This window comes from Heteronotia binoei, chromosome 16 (genome assembly GCF_032191835.1).
Source record: "Heteronotia binoei isolate CCM8104 ecotype False Entrance Well chromosome 16, APGP_CSIRO_Hbin_v1, whole genome shotgun sequence".
In the NCBI taxonomy this organism is placed as follows: domain Eukaryota; kingdom Metazoa; phylum Chordata; class Lepidosauria; order Squamata; family Gekkonidae; genus Heteronotia; species Heteronotia binoei.
The window spans coordinates 51592718-51611138 of NC_083238.1; the positions used below are offsets into that span (position 1 = coordinate 51592718).

General features: G+C 47.4%; 1 protein-coding gene across 1 annotated transcript in view; it reads right to left on the reverse strand.

Annotated features, from left to right (window-relative positions):
• MAP2 (microtubule associated protein 2) overlaps positions 1-18421 on the reverse strand; it is a 215228-nt gene that overhangs the window by 115872 nt on the left and 80935 nt on the right. Inside the window, exon 4 of the mRNA XM_060257049.1 lies at positions 5254-5540. Within this exon, the coding sequence (XP_060113032.1) occupies positions 5254-5515 (262 nt within the window). The 5' untranslated portion in view covers positions 5516-5540. The remainder of the gene's footprint in view (positions 1-5253; positions 5541-18421) is intronic.

Consider the following 18421-nt stretch of genomic DNA (forward strand, 5'->3'; position numbering starts at 1 on the left):
TGTTTTAGGTTTGATGGTAACAACGGTAGGTTCAGTTCTCTGGTAACCTTCCCAGCAGGGAGGGAAGTGTTCAGGAAAGGAGGAGGAGAAACGCTGCAACGGAAACTAAACAGAACACTGCCCAGATCAGCAGCGCTTACTTCGGCTAAGCAAATCTGGAAATGGGACTGAAATGCATTTTTTTAAAAAAATATGCATTGTTTTTGCATTCAAAGAAGTTCTGCTGAAGTTGATGTTGGAGTGAGCAATTCAGCATGCCTGGACATGAGGGAAGGGGCTACATAGTTCTGAGGGTGTACAGATGAATGGGATGCCACTCTTTATCTTAAAGGAGAACATAAGAACAGAAAAGAAGCCAGTCCAACATTCTGTGTCACATAAGAACATAAGAGAAGCCATGTTGGAGCAGGCCAATGGCCCATCCAGTCCAACACTCTGTGTCACATAAGAACATAAGAGAAGCCATGTTGAATCAGGCCAATGGCCCATCCAGTCCAACACTCTGTGTCACATAAGAGAAGCCATGTTGAATCAGGCCAATGGCCCATCCAGTCCAACATTCTGTGTCACATAAGAACATAAGAGAAGCCAAGTTGGAGCAGGCCAATGGCCCATCCAGTCCAACACTCTGTGTCACATAAGAGAAGCCATGTTGAATCAGGCCAATGGCCCATCCAGTCCAACATTCTGTGTCACATAAGAACATAAGAGAAGCCATGTTGGAGCAGGCCAATGGCCCATCCAGTCCAACACTCTGTGTCACACAGTGGCCAAAAAAATCAGGCACCATCAGGAGGTCCACCAGTGGGGCCAGAACTCCAGAAACCCTCCCACTGTTGCCCCACTCAAGCACCAAGAATACAGAGCATCACTGCCCCAGACAGAGAGTTCCATCAATAACCTCCTCCTCTTCTTCTTCACCCATGTGCTTCGTTCTGTATCTTTCCCCTGCCTTGCTCGCAAGCAATGTCCCCTCTAAGCTGCAGAGTTTTGTGAGCAAAAATTCTGCTTTGTGAGTTACTGGCATTAAAGCTGTGAACTACTACATAAATTATTGTACGCTGGGATCCTCCTTCCTGAACTAAGACAAAAATGTGCGAGCTGGAGGCTAAACATCTGTGAGCTAGCTCACGCTAACTCAGCTTGGAGGGAACACTGCTCACTAGTTCTCCCATTATCCACACTTCCAGCCATCTGCATAACCAGCATCCCTTTCCCTGATGGTACTTGGGCAGTGTATGTATGCCCAGTGTATGGGCAGTGTATGAAGCTGGGAGCACGGGTGACAGAAAGCACCTCTGAATTAGCCGCAAGATGCAGAGTCAGCATGGTGCATTCACAGCTATCGTTTTTGCCAAGGAATATGTTTTCCCACGCAGTGCCACCACCTAAGGACATGGCCTGCAGGGAGATCAAACTGTCTGCAAGGAATCAGGCCGGGATCTAAAATCCACACACACACAAACACGGGCCTTGTATCTGAAGGACTGAGCAGTGTCTAATGAAAACTCATCCCCTGTGAAGTCTAGTTACTCTTTAACAGGAGTGGACAAACTTGCTTAACATAAGAGCTACATAGAATAAACGTCAGATGCATGGGAGCTGCAAGACAAGAAGGGAGGGAGGGAGGATGGAAGGAAAATAGATGAGGAGGAGGAGGGAGAGAGAGAGGTGGAAAAAAAGCAACTTTAACTTTAAATAAATTCTCCAAGCCGCTGGCTGGCTTGGCTTGAAGAACTGATTTAAAGAGAAATGCCTTGGAAGAGGAAGGAAGGAAGGAAGGAAGGAAGGAAGGAAGGAAGGAAGGAAGGAAGGAAGGAAGGAAGGAAGGAAGGAAGGAAGGAAGGAAGGAAGATAGATGAGGAGGGAGAGAGAGGTGGAAAGAAAGCAACTTTAACTTTAAATGCATTCTCCAAGCTGCTGGCTGGCCTGGCTTGGCAAAGTGATTTAAAGATACAAATTCCTTCTCCTAGCTGGCCAACAGGACAGTGAGGGCTTCAAGAACCACACAGTATGTGTGAAAGAACCAAATGTGGCTCCCGAGCCATAGTTTGGCTACCCCTGGTATTTAAGGTGCTACTGGACTCTTGTTCTTTTCTACAAGCTTTGCGTAGCTCCCCTCCAGACAAAAAAAAAGGGCTGGGGTGATGGTATTAAGTGAACAAGCCTTTACAGGTGATTTATAAAAAGCAAAACAAAACCACACTACTTTTTTTCTCTAAGTGTTGCCCATGGGCTAATCCTGATCCATCACCAACAGCATAGCATCCTTTCTGCCTATAATCAATAACTGCTATTATATAATATTTCTATAATAAAATGCCTATAGTTAAGAGAATTTTTTTAATGCAGGAAGAATAATAATAAAGCAGGACAAACATTAACAAAATAGCGTAGAAACTAGAATCAATGCAACGGTCAGAAACTCCTATAAAACCAACATCTAAAAAGATTAAAAACTGTCTTCAAAGATGAAAAACAAGTTAACCAGCTGGAAGTGCTCTCCTGAATAGAAAGATCCCAATTTTTTTTTTTAAAAAAAGTAATCAGAGTATTTGTTGTCAAATGCACAGCACAAATATATTTATTTTCAACCTTATTTAAGTACGGCATGGTTACATGGAGCACTTGAGGATTTTTAAAACTGCTCTCAAAAGAGAACTCAGGGTTTTAAAAGGACGTCCATGGAAATTACTGTTGTTGTTTTTTCTCGAGTGCCATAAAGCCTGCTCTCGGGTGCAGTACTAAAAACAGATTTCTTGCCTGAATTGTGCTTCCGGTCCTTATCAGACGGGGAGGAGGGAAACAAAGAGAAGGGCGCTCATTAGAAGCACTCCCAAGGGGCTGAATAATGCTATGGAAAACCCAGAATGGAAACAAGAAATCTGAAGCAAGTTCTAAGAGACAAGTAGGAGCAAGAGAAGATGCATGGCCAATCAAATCTCCAATGGCCAGTCAGAAGCCTTGCTGGGCAAAAGCCCCACCAGGCCCCGCCCACTTTTAGAAACATTTGAGGGGGCCACAAAAGGTGTCAGCAGGAAATATGATGAGTGGGCCTCTGGAATATGCTATTCAATATCATGTCTGCTCCAGCCACGGCTTTTTTGTAGCAGGAACTCCTTTGCAGATTAGCCAATCCTCCTGGAGCTTAGAGGGCTCTTCGTGCAGGGCCTACTGTAAGCTCCAGGAGGATTGGCTACATCAGGGGTGTGTGGCCTAATATGCAAAGGAGTTCCTGCTACAAAAAAAGCCCATGTTTTCCCTGGCAGCACCCTTGCTCCCTGGTACTCAGCATGCAATGCATTCTGCTCATTGCCTGTCCTCACACAACAGGAACGATTCAGCCCAGAAGACAGAGAAGTCGGTGAAGCAGTGAACGAACGCCTTCCAGAGCCAGACCAACAATCTCACTGTTTTAAAGTTATCACCCTACGTCGTCTTTTTCCAAGTCCTACAGATAAAACACACAGAGGCAGAGGAACAGACTGTACAGCCTCTGAGAGAATCACACTGTAACGCTTCCTTAGGCTTAACCTTTTTTCTTTTCTTCTTTTTCTGGCAAACAGAAAAAACAGTATGGCAGGTAAAAGGCAAGGTTAGAATCTGATAGCTTTCTAACAGAGGGGGAGGCATACAAAATGTAACCTCTCATCCACAGTCTAAAGCGGCACAGTCCATTTCGAGGCCTTATCTCCACCACCTTCTTCTGCCTCACACCTTGCCTTCTGACTAGGGTTGCCAATCCCCAGGTGGGGGCAGGGGATCCCCGGTTTGGAGGCCCTCCCCCGCTTCAGGGTCATCAGAAAGCGGGGGAGGGGAGGGAAATGTCTGCTGGGAACTCTATTTTTCCCTATGGAGATTTATTCCCATAGAAAATCACGGAGAATTGATCCGCGGGTATCTGGGGCTCTGCGGGGGGGGCTGTTTTTTGGGATAGAGGCCCTTTAAATGTGATGGCCAGAACTCCCTTTGGAGTTCAATTATGCTTGTCACAGCCTTGATCTTGGCTCCACCCCTAATGCCTCCTGGCTCCACCCCCGAAGTCCCCAGTTATTTCTTGAATTGGACTTGGCAACCCTACTTCTGACCGAGAATTCTATGGCACAATATTCAATATATGTGAGGTTCAAATGGCAAACATTTGAACAAAAGGAGTTGGGAAACCGCTGGGAGCCTCTTACACACAAAGGGTGCTTTCACACAAGAGATTTGACCCAAGCTAGCCCCACAACCCATTTGGATTAAAAGCACACGATCACAATAGCACACCTGCCCTCCAAGCCGCACCCGTTCTCACCCTGTCTCCAGACGCCTCCTATCCAGGGTAAAAAGTCACCTGGATTTTCCCGGTAGTTTCCCCCTGAATCGCATTTAGGTCGCGTAACCGGTGGCCATCTGAACACCCGGGCACGACTCGTAAGCGGAAGAGCTGTGTGATTGCACCAAGTCATTTCTGGCATGGTCGGGTTTGCCCCCCACCCCAAACCCCTCTTTGAGGAGCGTTTGTGAGCTTCTCTGCTTGTGCACACACACCAGGGGAGTTTTTTTAAAAAGAAAAAAAAAACCCAACCCTTTCCGCGGCGGGTCCGAGGTTGAGCCGCACTAGCAGTGTGAATGGACAACCCTGGACTGCTGCCGGGATCCTGCTTCAACGGCCAGTGTCTGATCCCTCTGAAATGGATCAAACTCAGGTGGGGTTTTCTTGCCGAATGGGTTAATATCCCATCAGTTTCCCAGTGTGAAACCACCCAGAGCGTCTGCTCTTACCACAGAACGAGGGCCCCTCCCCTGCAAATTCTGTCCCCTTCCACTCTTACTAGGATCCAACTTTGGCCTAGGCAACACCTGAGCAAAGGTCTCTATAATATAGTGGGCTTTAAGCGTTGAAGAGGCAAGGTGGTAGTGAATAACCGTTCTTTATTAGATACAGCTGCCCTGTAATAGACTCAAGAACTGGGCCAACGGGGCCAACTATATACAACTCGGGGTTCCCACGCAAGTACGTTATTGGGTCATTCAAACCGGCGGGGGCTTGTGATTGGTGTAAGGCGGCAGGGATTTGGATCCTGCTGCCTATTGTTCCCAAGTCCCCAAGCTCCGTTCGTATGGCTCCAATGAGCCAGGCAGGAACACCCAATTTAGGCCCTATTGAGTCCACATACACAACATCCTCCTCTTCCCACCACATGCTCCCTTTTACAAGCAAGGATTGTGAAGCCATACTGAGAAAGAGAGAGACGTCAGGTCTTTTACCTGCTGTTTCCTTCTCTCCCGTCGCTAGCTCTCCATTGATCCCGTTCTCTTTGGTTCTGGAATACGAGCTCTGCTGTCCACGTGCTCCATAGCCACCTTCTTCCTCCTCCCTGTAAGGAAACCCATTGGCGCTTCTGACCAGTCCGTCACCTGCGCCGCTCGGATCCTTAATCTCAGAGGAATGCGAGTGGGAAGAAGCTTCCGCGATCTGACTTGAGGTCCAGTGTGGGGCCTTCGCTTCATCCTTCCGGTCATCGGCCATCCCTCGTCTCCTTTACGGGTTTGTCCTACCACGAGAACCAAAGCAAAGATCTTCAAAACAATGATCTCCAAAGGGTAGCATCACGACATCACTGCTAAAATCCACAACCCACAAGGATTGTGGGAGTGCTGCTTGTGGAGGGGGGAATCTGGGGAGGGGCTTCATTTAGGGTTGCCAGCGCAGGGCTGGGGAATAACTGGAGGTTTTCAAAATGGTGCATGAGGAGGGCGGGGTTTGGGGAGGGGAAGGACTTCCATGGGCTATAACGTCATAAAGTCCACCTTCCAAAGCAGTCATTTTCTCCTGGTGGACTGATCCCTGTAGCCAGGGGATCATCTGGAACAGCGGAAGATCTCCGGTCACCACCTGGAGGTAGGCAACTCTACTCTATGATATTTTATCTATTTATTTATTTCATTACATTTGTATCCCACCCTCCCCTGACAAGCTCAGGGCGGCTAACAACAATAAAAACAACATCGGGCTAAAATAAAATCACAATAAAATCATGAAACATTTCATATAATTTTGTACAATTTAAAACAATCCTCCCAGTTTCACTTTCATTCCCTAGAGTCCAAGAAGACGGGGTTAGTTCTTTTTGAGCGCAACACATAATAATGATGTTAGGTGTTGTTTAGCGTTCTCCATTTATAATGGGATGGGTTCAAATACCAATGCTGTGGGATGGTGTGGTCACCTCCCCATTAGATGCTAAATGCCAGCCTAAACAATGCTGTCTTGCAGGCCCTGTGGAATTGTGGCAAGTCTCGCAAGGCCCTGAAGTTTTCGGGGAAGGCATTCCACAGGGCAGGGGTTGCTACCAAAAAGGCTCCCACTCTAATGGTGGTAGGCTGAGCTTCTTTTGGCCCAGGGATCATGAGGAGATTTTGTGAGCTTGATCAAAGTGCTCTCTGAGGCTCATATGGGGAAAGGCGGTCCCTATGATATACCATAGAGCCCACTCTCCAAAGCAGCCATTTTCTCCAGGGGCACTGATCTCCAGGACCCACCTGGAGGCTGGCACCCCTAGCTCTATATGAAAACTGGGCTGTTACCATGGCAACTGCAGGGCTCTGGTAGAGGTAGATCTTATCTCTTGAATGCTACCGGTGTTAAAGCTTTGCGGCATAACCCCTGCTTAAACAGAAAACTGCTGAGAGTGTTTAAAAAAGACCCTTTCTCATTAGAATATTCCCCAGGAGGCAAAGGCAACTTGTAGCTCCTTCCCTCGGATTATACTGAAATAATTTAAGGGGAATTAAATCTTTCAATACATTATTTTTGTTCCCGGTGGGTTAGGAACAAAAGGAGAGTCTTCAATCCTACATAAAAGCCATACTTAATAGCGAAATGTTTTGATGACTGGGTCCTGATATGCATTCTGTCATCTGATTATAAATTTAATTACACTCCCCCCCCCCCTCGCTGCTACACTTCCCACAGATGAGGAAATCAAGAGAAAAATCCCAAAGATTTATTACTTTCTTAAAGAAAGTGCCAATTATCCCAGCGTGGACAAATGCGCCTTCCACGGCAGTTCCTTCAGTGGACATTTTCCATTGTCACGGTGCGCTCATGAACTTTTGGGCCTTTATAAACTTTTTTTTTTTAAATGTTATTTTCGGCAAAACAGAATTTATCGAAGTAAATACTTTCCCATTATCATGGACCGCTGAAGAAAATACAAGGTCTAATCCAGGGGTGTCGAACTCATTTGTTATGAGAGCTGGATCTGACATAAATGAGACCTTGTCAGGCTAGGGTTGCCAAGTTCCCCGGCATCCTCTGAAGTGATGTCATCACGCCGGCAATGATGTGCGTGGCTGCTCTAGGCATTTCTGTGGGAACTCTATGGTTTTTCCCAGACACTCTAGCAATTTGGGAGGGAAAACTCTATGCTACAAGAGGTACCATAGAGTTTTGCCCTCCCAAATTGCTAGAAATTCCCCAGAAACGCCTAGAGTGACTGCTGTGTGACATCACTGGCACAATGATGTCACTTCCGAGTGACATCACTTGTGCCGGCAACGTCAGGGGATGTTCCCCCCGCCAGTCCAATGTGGGCCGGTGGGTTGGGAACCTCCTGGGTGGGGGAACCCCCGCCCAGACCTGAGTTTGGCAGCCGTATGTCAGGCTGGGCCATGTTGGGCCGGGCCACGTATGTATCTATTTAAGATTAGGTAGCAGAAAAATAAACTTTATAAAGGACACAGACAAACACAATTAAAGATTTTTTTTTTAAAAAAAACCTTAAAATAAAACATGCTTAAAACATTAGCATTCGTTGGTCTTAAAGGTGCTTTCTTTGTATTTCTCCCATGGGATCCAGGGAACTGGGCAAAGGAAGCTCTGGCTCGGTACAATTCTTCTAGGACTGAAATATTTCAGAATGTTGGGGGAAGAGAAGTTCTTAAATACGAACGCTGCCTCCTTGTTTAACAGTCCCCACACACAGAAAACTAACACACTAGGAAGATTATTCACAGGGGGAGGCGTGGCTCTGTTATAGAGCATCTGCTTAGCATGCAGAAGGTCCCAGGTTCAATCCCCAACAACTCCAGTTAACAGGATCAGGTAGCAGGTGATATAAACTGCAGGAACTAGGGCACAGCATAAGAAGGGAGGGAGGGAGAGAGTGAGAGAAACATTGTACTTAGCGAACAAAAGCTCTACCTAAGACCCTGGAGATCTGCAGTCAGTTTGAGTAGATGATACTGACTTTGAAGGATCACCATTGGGAGCCACATTTGGTCTTTCACACATATTGTGTGGCTCTCATAACCTCCCATTGCCCCATCAGCCAGCTTGGAGAAAGCATTTCTCTCTTTAAATCACTTCTTCAAACCAAGCCAGCCAGTGGCATTGAAAGTTACAGTTCCACCTCTCTCCCTCCCCTCATCAATTTTCCTTCCTTCCTTCCTTCCTTCCTTCCTTCCTTCCTTCCTTCCTTCCTTCCTTCCTTCCTTCCTTCCTTCCTTCCTTCCTTCCTTCCTTCCTTCCTTCCTCATCTGAAGTTCATGTCTTGCGGCTCTCGAACATCTGATGTTTATTCTATTTGGCTCTTACGTTAAGCAAGTTTGGCCACCCCTGATCTATAGCCTGGCTTTCTCTCTGACTATTGCAGAGGGGTAGCCACGTTAGCTATAGTCAGAGGTGGAATTCTAGCAGGAGCTCCTTTGCATATTAAGCCACACACTCCTAATGTAGCCAATCCTCCAAGAGCTTACAAAAATGAGCCTTGTAAGCTCTTGGAGGATCGGCTACATCAGGGGTGTGTGGCCTAATATGCAAAGGAGCTCCTGCTAGAATCCCACCCCTGGTTATAGTTAAATATGCAACAGTTCAGCAGCACCTTAAAGACTTGCAACACTGCTTTCAGTATGGGTTTCTGTGATACGTTTGTGCAAGAACTCATTGACATTGGAAAGTATCATAATGCTTCATTCTGCCACCTGCATTTCGAAGTCACTGAGGGCTCCACCATTTAGCGTATCTGAAACACATAATTTAGCTCTTCCAGAAAATAAGTGAGACAGTGCTGGAGAACTAAACAAAGGGATGATATCCTGTGTTAATTATATATACGCAGGGTCTACTAATTTCTACTACTTTTGTACACAGGATCCCAGCCTCTGAGTGCGACCGTCCTCTGGAGAAGGCTTCTCAGCAAGATCAGACTTCATTAGGGCCACATTGTCCACTAGCTATGCTGATGCAGCATTGCGCTTTGTTCACTAAATACATTTCCCGAAATAGGGGGGGGAGGGATTAAAAATGAAGTGGGGAGTTTTTGTCTGCCCAATCAAACACTGTTTGAAGGCATAGATGAGATACTTTGAAAGGTTGAAGGAGCTGGGCATGTTTAGCCTGGAGAGGAGGCGGCTGAGAGGTGATAGGATCACCATCTTCAAGTCCTTGAAGGACTGTCCTATAGAAGATGGCGTGGAATTGTTTTCTGTGGCCCTGGAAGGTAGGACCAGAACCAATAGGTTGAAATGAAATCAGAAGAGTTTCCGGCTCAACATTAGGCAGAACTTCCTGACCGTTAGAGCGGTTCCTCAGTGGAACAGGCTTCCTCGGGAGGTGGGGGGCTCTCCTTCCTTGGAGGTTTTTAAACAGAGGCGGGATGGCCATCTGACAGCAATGAAGATTCTGTGAAATTAAGGGGAGGTGTTTGTGAGTTTCCTGCATTGTGCAGGGGGTTGGACTAGATGACCCTGGAGGTCCCTTCCAACTCTATGATTCTATGACGAGATACGATGAGGGAGGGACCTCTGAGATCTGAAGGAGCAATACTTTTGCAAAGACTTACAAAGACAGCCAAGCATGGTGTCGTGCTCAGAGTGTCAGACTAGGTCCCGGGAGACCTAAGTTTGAATCCATGCTCTGCCGTAAAAAGCTCATTGGCTGACCTTAAGCCAGTGACAGTATAACCCAGGGGTGGTCCAACTTGCTTAACATAAGAGCCACACAGAATAAACATCAGATATTTGTGAGCCACAAGTCATGAACAGCAGATGTCTGAGAGCAGGAAGGGAAGGAGGGAGGGAGGAAGGAAGGAAGGAAGGCAAATAGATGGGGGGAGGGAGAGAGGTGGAAATAAAGCAACTTTAACAACAGATGTTTGAGAGCAGGAAGGGAGGGAGGAAGGAAGGAAGGAAGGAAAATAGATGGCAGGAGGGAGAGAGGTGGAAATAAAGCAACTTTAACAGCAGATGTTTGAGAGCAGGAAGGGAGGGAGGGAGAGAGGGAGGAAGAAAGGAGGGGAGGGAGGGAGGGAGGGAGGGAGGAAGGCAAATAGATGGGGGAGGGAGAGAGGTGGAAATAAAGCAACTTTAACTTTAAATGCTGCTGCCTAGGCTTGGAGAGAGAAATGCTTTCTCCAAGCTGGGCGACAGGGCAGTGGGGGCTTTGAGAGTCACACGATATGTGTGAAAGAGCCACATGTGGCTCCTGAGCCACAGTTTGGCCACCCCTGGTATAACCTATCTCTAGTACCAGTACTGCAGCTTTTCCACTCTGCGCCACAGGGCTCCTACACATTACCACATGGTATATGAAGGCAAAAGGTAAAAGTAATCCCCTGTGCAAGCACTGAGCTGTTAACCCATAGGCTGATGTTGCATCATGGCGTTTTCGCGGCAGACTTTTTTGTGGGGTGGTTTTGCACTATTGCCTTTCCCACTCATCTGCACTTTTCCACCCAGAAAGCTGCGTACTCATTTTACTGACCTCGGAAGTGCCCTCCCAAATCCCCCCACCTAACAGAAGAAGAAGACAGTAGATTTATACCCCACCCTTCTCTCTGAATCAGAGACTCAGAGCGGCTTACAATCGCCTACATCTTTTCCCCCCACAACAGACACCTTGTGAGGGCTCTCCTAGCAGCTGCCCTTTCAAGGACAACTCCTGCGAGAGCTATGGCTGACCCAAGGCCATTCCAGCAGGTTCAAGTGGAGGAGTGGGGAATCAAACCCGGTTCTCCCAGAGAAGAGTTTGCACACTTAACCACTACACCAACGTGGCTCTCCAGTAATAAGTAACGATTCCAAGATGTTTACACCATGTAACATAGTGTGCAATGGGACATCATTCACTTCAACAGAAGAAGGTGCTTTAGCCATCCAATGGTTTGCATTTTCTACTTTGGTCTCAGTCCCTCACTCCATTTTCTGCTGCGTCGAAAAGCTTGACTCAGTCATTTCAGGACGCCCATACTTCCCCGATCTATTGCCAGAAAAAGACTGGGCAGCAACCAAGTCATTTGTCCACTTCTCGAAGACATCAAATATGTTCACAGATTCCAGCTATGCGGCCCAATCAGTAATCTAATATATGAAACCCCAAAAGGACAGCTCTCGAATCTATTTAAACCTCGACAGTTCCACCAAAGATTAGGAAGGTTAACCTTCCGTAACTGACATTCCCACCATACAGATCTGTCTCTGTGCTAGATCTAATTTAATTTAGGCAGAGTGTGTGACTAACAATTTGTCACCTTGACACTGTAGGGCAGGCGGCAGTAGTGGGAATTCGCCCCTAGGACTGCCAGGTGGCGGATGGGAGAGGAAAAGGACTCACAAATAGAGGGGACAATCGTTCGTAGCAGCGCAATGATATAACTTCTGGCATGACCTGGAAGTAATGCTGCCGTGCCAGGAGGGGACACTCTAGCACAGGGGTGGCCAAACTTGCTCAGCGTAAGAGCCATAAAGAATAAAGGTCAGATGTTTGAGAGCCGCAAGTCATGAATGTCAGATGTTTGAGAGAAGGAACGGAGGCAGGGAGGAAGGGAGGGAGAGAGAGAGAGGAAGGAACAAAAGAAGGGAGGGAGGAGGGAAAGAAGTGAGGGAGGGAGGGAGGGAGGAAGGAAGGAAGGGAAGGAGGGAGGGAGGGAAGGAAGGAAGGAAGGAAGGAAGGAAGGAAGGAAGGAAGGAAGGAAGGAAGGAAGGGAGGGAGGGAGGGAAGAAAGGAAGGAAGGAAGAAAGGGAAGGAGGAAGAGAGGGAGGGAAGGAAGGAAGGAAGAGAGGGAGAGAGGAAGGAAGGAAGGAAGGAATGAAGGAAGGAATGAAGGGAGGAAGAGAGGGAGGAAGAGAGGGAGGGAGGGAGGGAGGGAGGAAGAAAGGAAGGAAGGAAGGAAGGAAGGAAGGAAGGAAGGAAGGAAGGAAGGAAGGAAGGAAGGAAGGAAGGAAGGAAGGGAGGGAAGCAAATTGATGGAGAGGGAGGAAGAGGTGGAAACTTTGGCAAGACAACTTAATTGGCTTTCGGGACTTGAAATTTCTCTGCAGCTTTAACAATGCTGTTTTTGCTGCAGACGCTGCAGTTGTGATATCCAAACATCTGTCTGGCACTTCACAAAAGCAATTTAGGCACAGTTGGACACAGCTAGTGTTTGTTCTAATACCTCACTCTAATATCAAAGGCAATGGTAAAGAATTAATTGTTTTCTGCTCATTATAAGAATGTCTCTCTCCCCCTCTCCCCCCAGTTTTAGTTCAGGGGAATTAAATAGGCACTTGCTGACCTTGACAACATTTTTTTTTTCATGCCGGTCCCGACTCTTGATTCAATGTTCATTTAAATTTCATGTAAATATTCACGTCAAGGGAGCAAAGTTCCCTTGTTGCAAGGCTGATATCTGGCAATTCTGAGCTTCCAAGCTGATTTCCAACTATGGTATGTGGCACAACAGAATCATTTATAACCAGGTCATTCAAACAAATACATGGTGTGTGCATTTTGGGGAAGAACATAAGAGAAGCCATGCTGGATCAGGCCAATGGCCCATCCAGTCCAACACTCTGTGTCACACAGTGGCAAAAAACCAAAACAAAACAGGTGCCATCAGGAGGTCCATCAATGGGGCCAGGACTCTAGAAGTCCTCACACTGTTGCCCCCCCAAGCACCAAGTATACAGAGCATCACTTGCCCCAGACAGAGAGTTCCAACAATACGCTGTGGCTTATTGCCACTGATGGACCTCTACTCCATATGTTTATCCAATCCCCTCTTGAAGCTGGCTATGCTTGCAGCCGCCACCACTTGCTGTGGCAGTGAATTCCATGTGTTAATCACCCTTTGGGTGAAGAAGTACTTCCTTTTATCTATTCTAACCCTACTACTCAGCAATTTCATGGAGTGCCCACGAGTTCTCATGTTGTGAGAAAGGGAGAAAAGTACTTCTTTCTCTACCTTCTTTATTCCGTGCATAATCTTGTAAACCTCTATCATGTCACCCCGCAGTCGACGTTTCTCCAAGCTAAAGAGTCCCAAGCGTTTCAACCTTTCTTCATAGGGAAAGTGTTCCAACCCTTTAATAATTCTAGTTGCCCTTTTCTGGACTTTTCCCAACGCTATAATATCTTTTTTGAGGTGCAGTGAAGGGTACATTTTGCAGACCAGCAGTGTCCTCCTAAGCACATATAACTCCAAAGCAAATCTCAACGGGACTGGCTCCCTCGTAAGGGTGTTTTAGCAATGCACTCAAAGGGGATTCTCTGAAGTTCAGGAAAATATGGATGAAAACAAGAGGAGGGCTCCATTTGGTGACGATGCAATGTGTCATCAAGTCAGCTGACTTATAGTGATCATGGGTGGGGTTTTCAAGGCAAAAGTCATACAGAGGTGGCTTAAGAACATAAGAGAAACCATGTTGGATCAGGCCAACGGCCCATCCAGTCCAACACTCTGTGTCACACAGTGGCCAAAACCAAGGCACCATCAGGAGGTCCACCAGTGGGGCCAGAACTCCAGAAGCCCTCTCACTTTTGCCCCCTCCAAGAACCAAGAATACAGAGCATCACTGCCCCAAACATAAGAACAGAAGAGAAGCCATCAGGCCAATGACCCATCCAGTCCAACACTCTGTGTTACACAGTGGCCAAAATCAAGGGGCCATCAGGAGGTTCACTAGCAGGGCCAGAACTCCAGAAGCCCTCCCACTCTTGCCCCCCCCCACCAAGCACCAAGAATACAGAGCATCACTGCCCTGAACACAGAACAGAAGAGAAGCCAAGTTGGATCAGGTCAATGGCCCATCCGGTCCAGCCATCTGTGTCACACTGTGGCCAAAACTGAAGTGCCATTAGGAGGTCCACCAACAGGGCCAGAACCCTAGAAGCCTCCCCTCTGCTGCCCATGAAGCGCCAAGAAGACAGAATATCACTACCTCAGACAGAGTGTTGCAGACATAGTGCTGCAGACCTAGTTTGCCATGGCTTGCCCATCCAAATACTAACCAGGGTCAACTCTGCTTAGATCCCTGGATCTGAAAAGATCAAGTTAGTCTGAATTGTCCAGGTCAGGGCGAAGGCCTTTATAGCTGACATCACGAAATCGGACAGAAAGTCTGACTCTTTGTTTGTTTACTCATTCAGCACAAGGTTGCCAATCCCCAGGTGGGGGCAGGGGATCCCCCGGTTTGAAGGTCCTCCCCCCTGCTTCAGGGTCATCAGAAAGCAGGGGGGGGAATACGTCTGTTAGGCACTCCATTATTCTGCTATGCAGACCGATTCCCATAGGGTATAATGGAGAATTGATCCATGGGTATGTGGGGCTCTGGGAGGACAGTTTTTTGAGGTAGAGGCATCATATTTGCAACGTAGCATCCAGTGCCTCCCCCCAAAATACCCTCCAAGATTCAAAAGGATTGGACCAGGGGGACCAATTCTATGATCCCCCAAAGGAGGTGCACCTATCCTTCATTATTTCCAAGGGAGGGAAGGCATTTAAAAGGTGTGCGGTCCTTTTAAAAGTGATGGCCAGAACTCCCTTTGGAGTTCAATTATGATAGTCACAACCTTGCTCCTGGCTCCGCCCCCAATGTCTCCTGGCTCCACCCCCAAAGTCCCCAGGTATTTCTTGGATTGGACTTGGCAACCCTAATTCAGCAAGACGGAACAAAAAGGGTCAGCCAATAGACAGAGAGATGAGAGGCAAGAGGGGACTCTAATTAATTGACTCCTTTAACCCAGGGAAAGACTGATGAATAGGTAGCCAGTCATTCTATCCTGAAAAGTAATTTTCTGGAAGCCAGAATAGATCCGGGGGACCGAACGGGACAGTGTACACAAACAAGTGCTTGATTCCCCACTTCCACCGGGTTTGATTCTCCCCTCCTCCACTTGCAGCTGCTGGAATGGCCTTGGGTCAGCCATAGCTTTTGCAGGAGTTGTCCTTGAAAAGGCAGCTGCTGTAAGAGCTCTCTCAGCCCCACCCACCTCATAGGGTGTCTGTTGTGTGTGTGGGGGGGGGGGAAGGTAAAAGAGATTGTGACCGCTCTGAGTCTCTGAGATGCAGAGTATAGGGCGGGATATAAATCCAATATCTTCTTGTGTGCATAGAGACGCTGCAGGGATCAGACTGAAGTCTGGGCATGTTCTTATTCACTCAGAGTAAGCAGTCTGCCCTCTTGTTGACCTCCGATTCGACCCAAAGGGGCTTTCTCTGTGTGAGAAATGTTTTGCGGACTCCACAACGGAGCTGAATGAAAAGAGCTTTGGGGAGACTTCAGGGCACTTATCGGCTGGGATTCCATCACGTTTCAGGCTGACTCGACAGGGTCAGTAAGCGTGCACTCCCTTCTCGCTCTCTTCAGATAACGAAAGTCCTTCTGGTTTCTCAAGCAAGTCCCTAAAATTGAGCTGATTTTTTTGTTTATTGTCTTGCTAACGATCGCTGCTAGAATTTTGCTGGGATGTAAGAACAGAACTCCAGGTGTCTGAAGTCTTCTCCAAAGCACTCTTTCATCAAAGTATTTGTATCATCAGCCCCAAAGCTAGGGTTCACTGGGGGAGGGGGCCATGGGGACGGGTACACCTCCTGGTGTGATTAGAGCCAGCCAATAAGTTGATTAGCTCGCCCTTTGAATCACAGAATCAGAGAGTTGGAAGGGACCTCTAGGGTCATCTAGTCCAACCCCCTGCACAATGCAGAAAACTCACAAATACTTTGCCCTAAATTCACAGACTCTTCATTGCTGTCAGATGGCCATCTAGCCTCTGTTGGAAAACGTCCAAGGAAGGAGAGCCCACCACCTCCCGAGGAAGCCTGTTCCACTAAGGAATCGCTCTAACGGTGAGGAAGCTCTTCCTAATGTTGAGCCGGAAACTCTTTTGATTTAATTTCAACCCACTGGTTCTGATCCTACCTTCTGGAGCCACAGAAAACAATTCCACACCATCCTCTATATGACAGCCCTTCCAATACTTGAAGATGGTGATCAGATCACCTCTCAGCCCAGGCTAAACATCCCCAGCTCCTTCAACCTTTCATCATAAGGCTTGGTCTCCAGACCCCTCACCATCTTCATTGCCCTCCTCTGGACCAGTTCCAGCTTGTCTATACCCTTCTTAAAATGTGGTGCCCAAAACTGAACACAAGACTCCAGGTGAGGTCTTACCAGAGCAGAATAAAGTGATACTATCACATCCCGTGATCTGGACACTAGACTTCTATTGATAATGGCATGGGGCAGGCAGTGGCTGCTCTTGGGTGCCTCCCCTGTGCAATTAAATTGCACTGGAGTGGGAGGGAGAGAGGTGACCCTGGGGTGGGGGGGATGAGGGGCTCCCGGAACCTGTCAGAGGGCCAGGCCCTGTGGGCCCCTGGTTAGCGACGGGTCTGTGTATAATGCTCTCTTGTTATTTTCACTCTAGTCCAGCTCTGGATGACTCTCTTCTTTTCTTATTGCTCTCTCGTCCTCAGGTACCTCCTCTTTTCCCCTAGGCTCAGAATATAAAGTAAAAAAGGGAAAAGGTAGTCCCCCCGTGCAAGCACCGAGTTGTTTCCGACTTTGGGGTGATGTCGTATCACGAAGTTTTCACAGCAGACCTTTTGCAGGGTGGTTTGCCACTGCCTTCCCCAGTCATCTCCACTTCACCACCAGCAAGCTGGGGACTCATTTTCGTGACCTTGAAAGGATGGAAGGCTGAGCCAACCGTGAGCCGGCTACCTGAACCAGCTTCCGCCGGGATTGAACTCAGGTCATGAGCAGAGCCTTTGACTGCACGACTGCAGCTTTAACACTCTGTGCCACGGGGCTCTATGAGGCTCAGAATATACTTGCGGCGTTTCCTGAAAAAAAGCTTCTCAATAGCAACAGTGGGCCACCGAGGAACCAAAGCTCAGAAGAGATGTAGATGTTCCCATATACACTCAATCCATACTGTTAGGGGACCTAATGACGCCAGCAATTCCACCCAAGTCTCATCTACCCACATCATCGTATTTAACAGATGACATCACGTGCCAGTGATGCCTTTCAAATGTTTACATTGGAGAAACGGGTCAGTCCCGACATGAACACCAATCTGACGCAAGGTCAGGGACTTGACCTGAATAGCCCAGGCAACCCCGATCTTGGAAGCCAAGCAGGGGGTGACTCTGGCAAGTACCAGGATGGGAGACCTCCTTGGAATACCAGCAGTTGGGAGGGCAGGGGCAGGCTTTATTCAGCTACATCTCTGAATATCCTCCAGGCTCCTGATAGGGGTCAGCCACTAGAGGTCGCCATGACGTCCAGATACAGACATAAGAACCTAAGAGAAGCCATGTTGGATCAGGCCAATGGCCCATCCAGTCCAACACTCTGAGTCACACAGTGGTCAAAAATATATATACACACATTGTGGCTAATAGCCACTGATGGACCTGTGCTCCATATTTTTATTTAACCCCCTCTTGAAGCTGGCTATGCTTGTAGCTGCTACCACCACCTGTGGCAGTGAATTCCACATGTTAATCACCCTTTGGGTGAAGAAGTACCTCCTTTTATCTGTTCTTACCCGATTGCTCAGCAATTTCATTGAATGCCCACGAGTTCTCGTATTGTGAGAAAGGGAGAAAAGTACTTCTTTCTCTACCTTCTCCATCCCATGCATAATCTTGTAAACCTCTATCATGTCACCCCGCAGTCGACGTTTCTCCAAGCTATAGAGCCCCAAGCGTTTTAACCTTTCTTCATAGGGAAAGTGTTCCAAACCTTTAATCATTCTAGTTGCCCTTTTCTGGACTTTTTCTAATGCTATAATATCCTTTTTGAGGTGCAGTGACCAGAATTGCACACAGTATTCCAAATGAGACCGCACCATCAATTTATACAGGGGCATTATGATACTGACTGATTTGTTTTCAATTCCCTTCCTCTCATACAAAATACAAAAATACCCCCCAAATTTTTAAGAAATTAGTGGGGGGACATTTTAATCATCCGGGACATACCACTGCAGATCTGAGAGTCAAAGTGCTACGAACTAAGTAAATAAATAAATAAAGGGGAGAATATGCAACATGAAAGTGCTGAATCGGAACTCAACCGGAAATTCACTGCTATCTCTCCCCTGGCCTAAAGAGAGACTTGGATTTTCTTACTATAATTTCCAGCATCTCATCAGGACCCACTT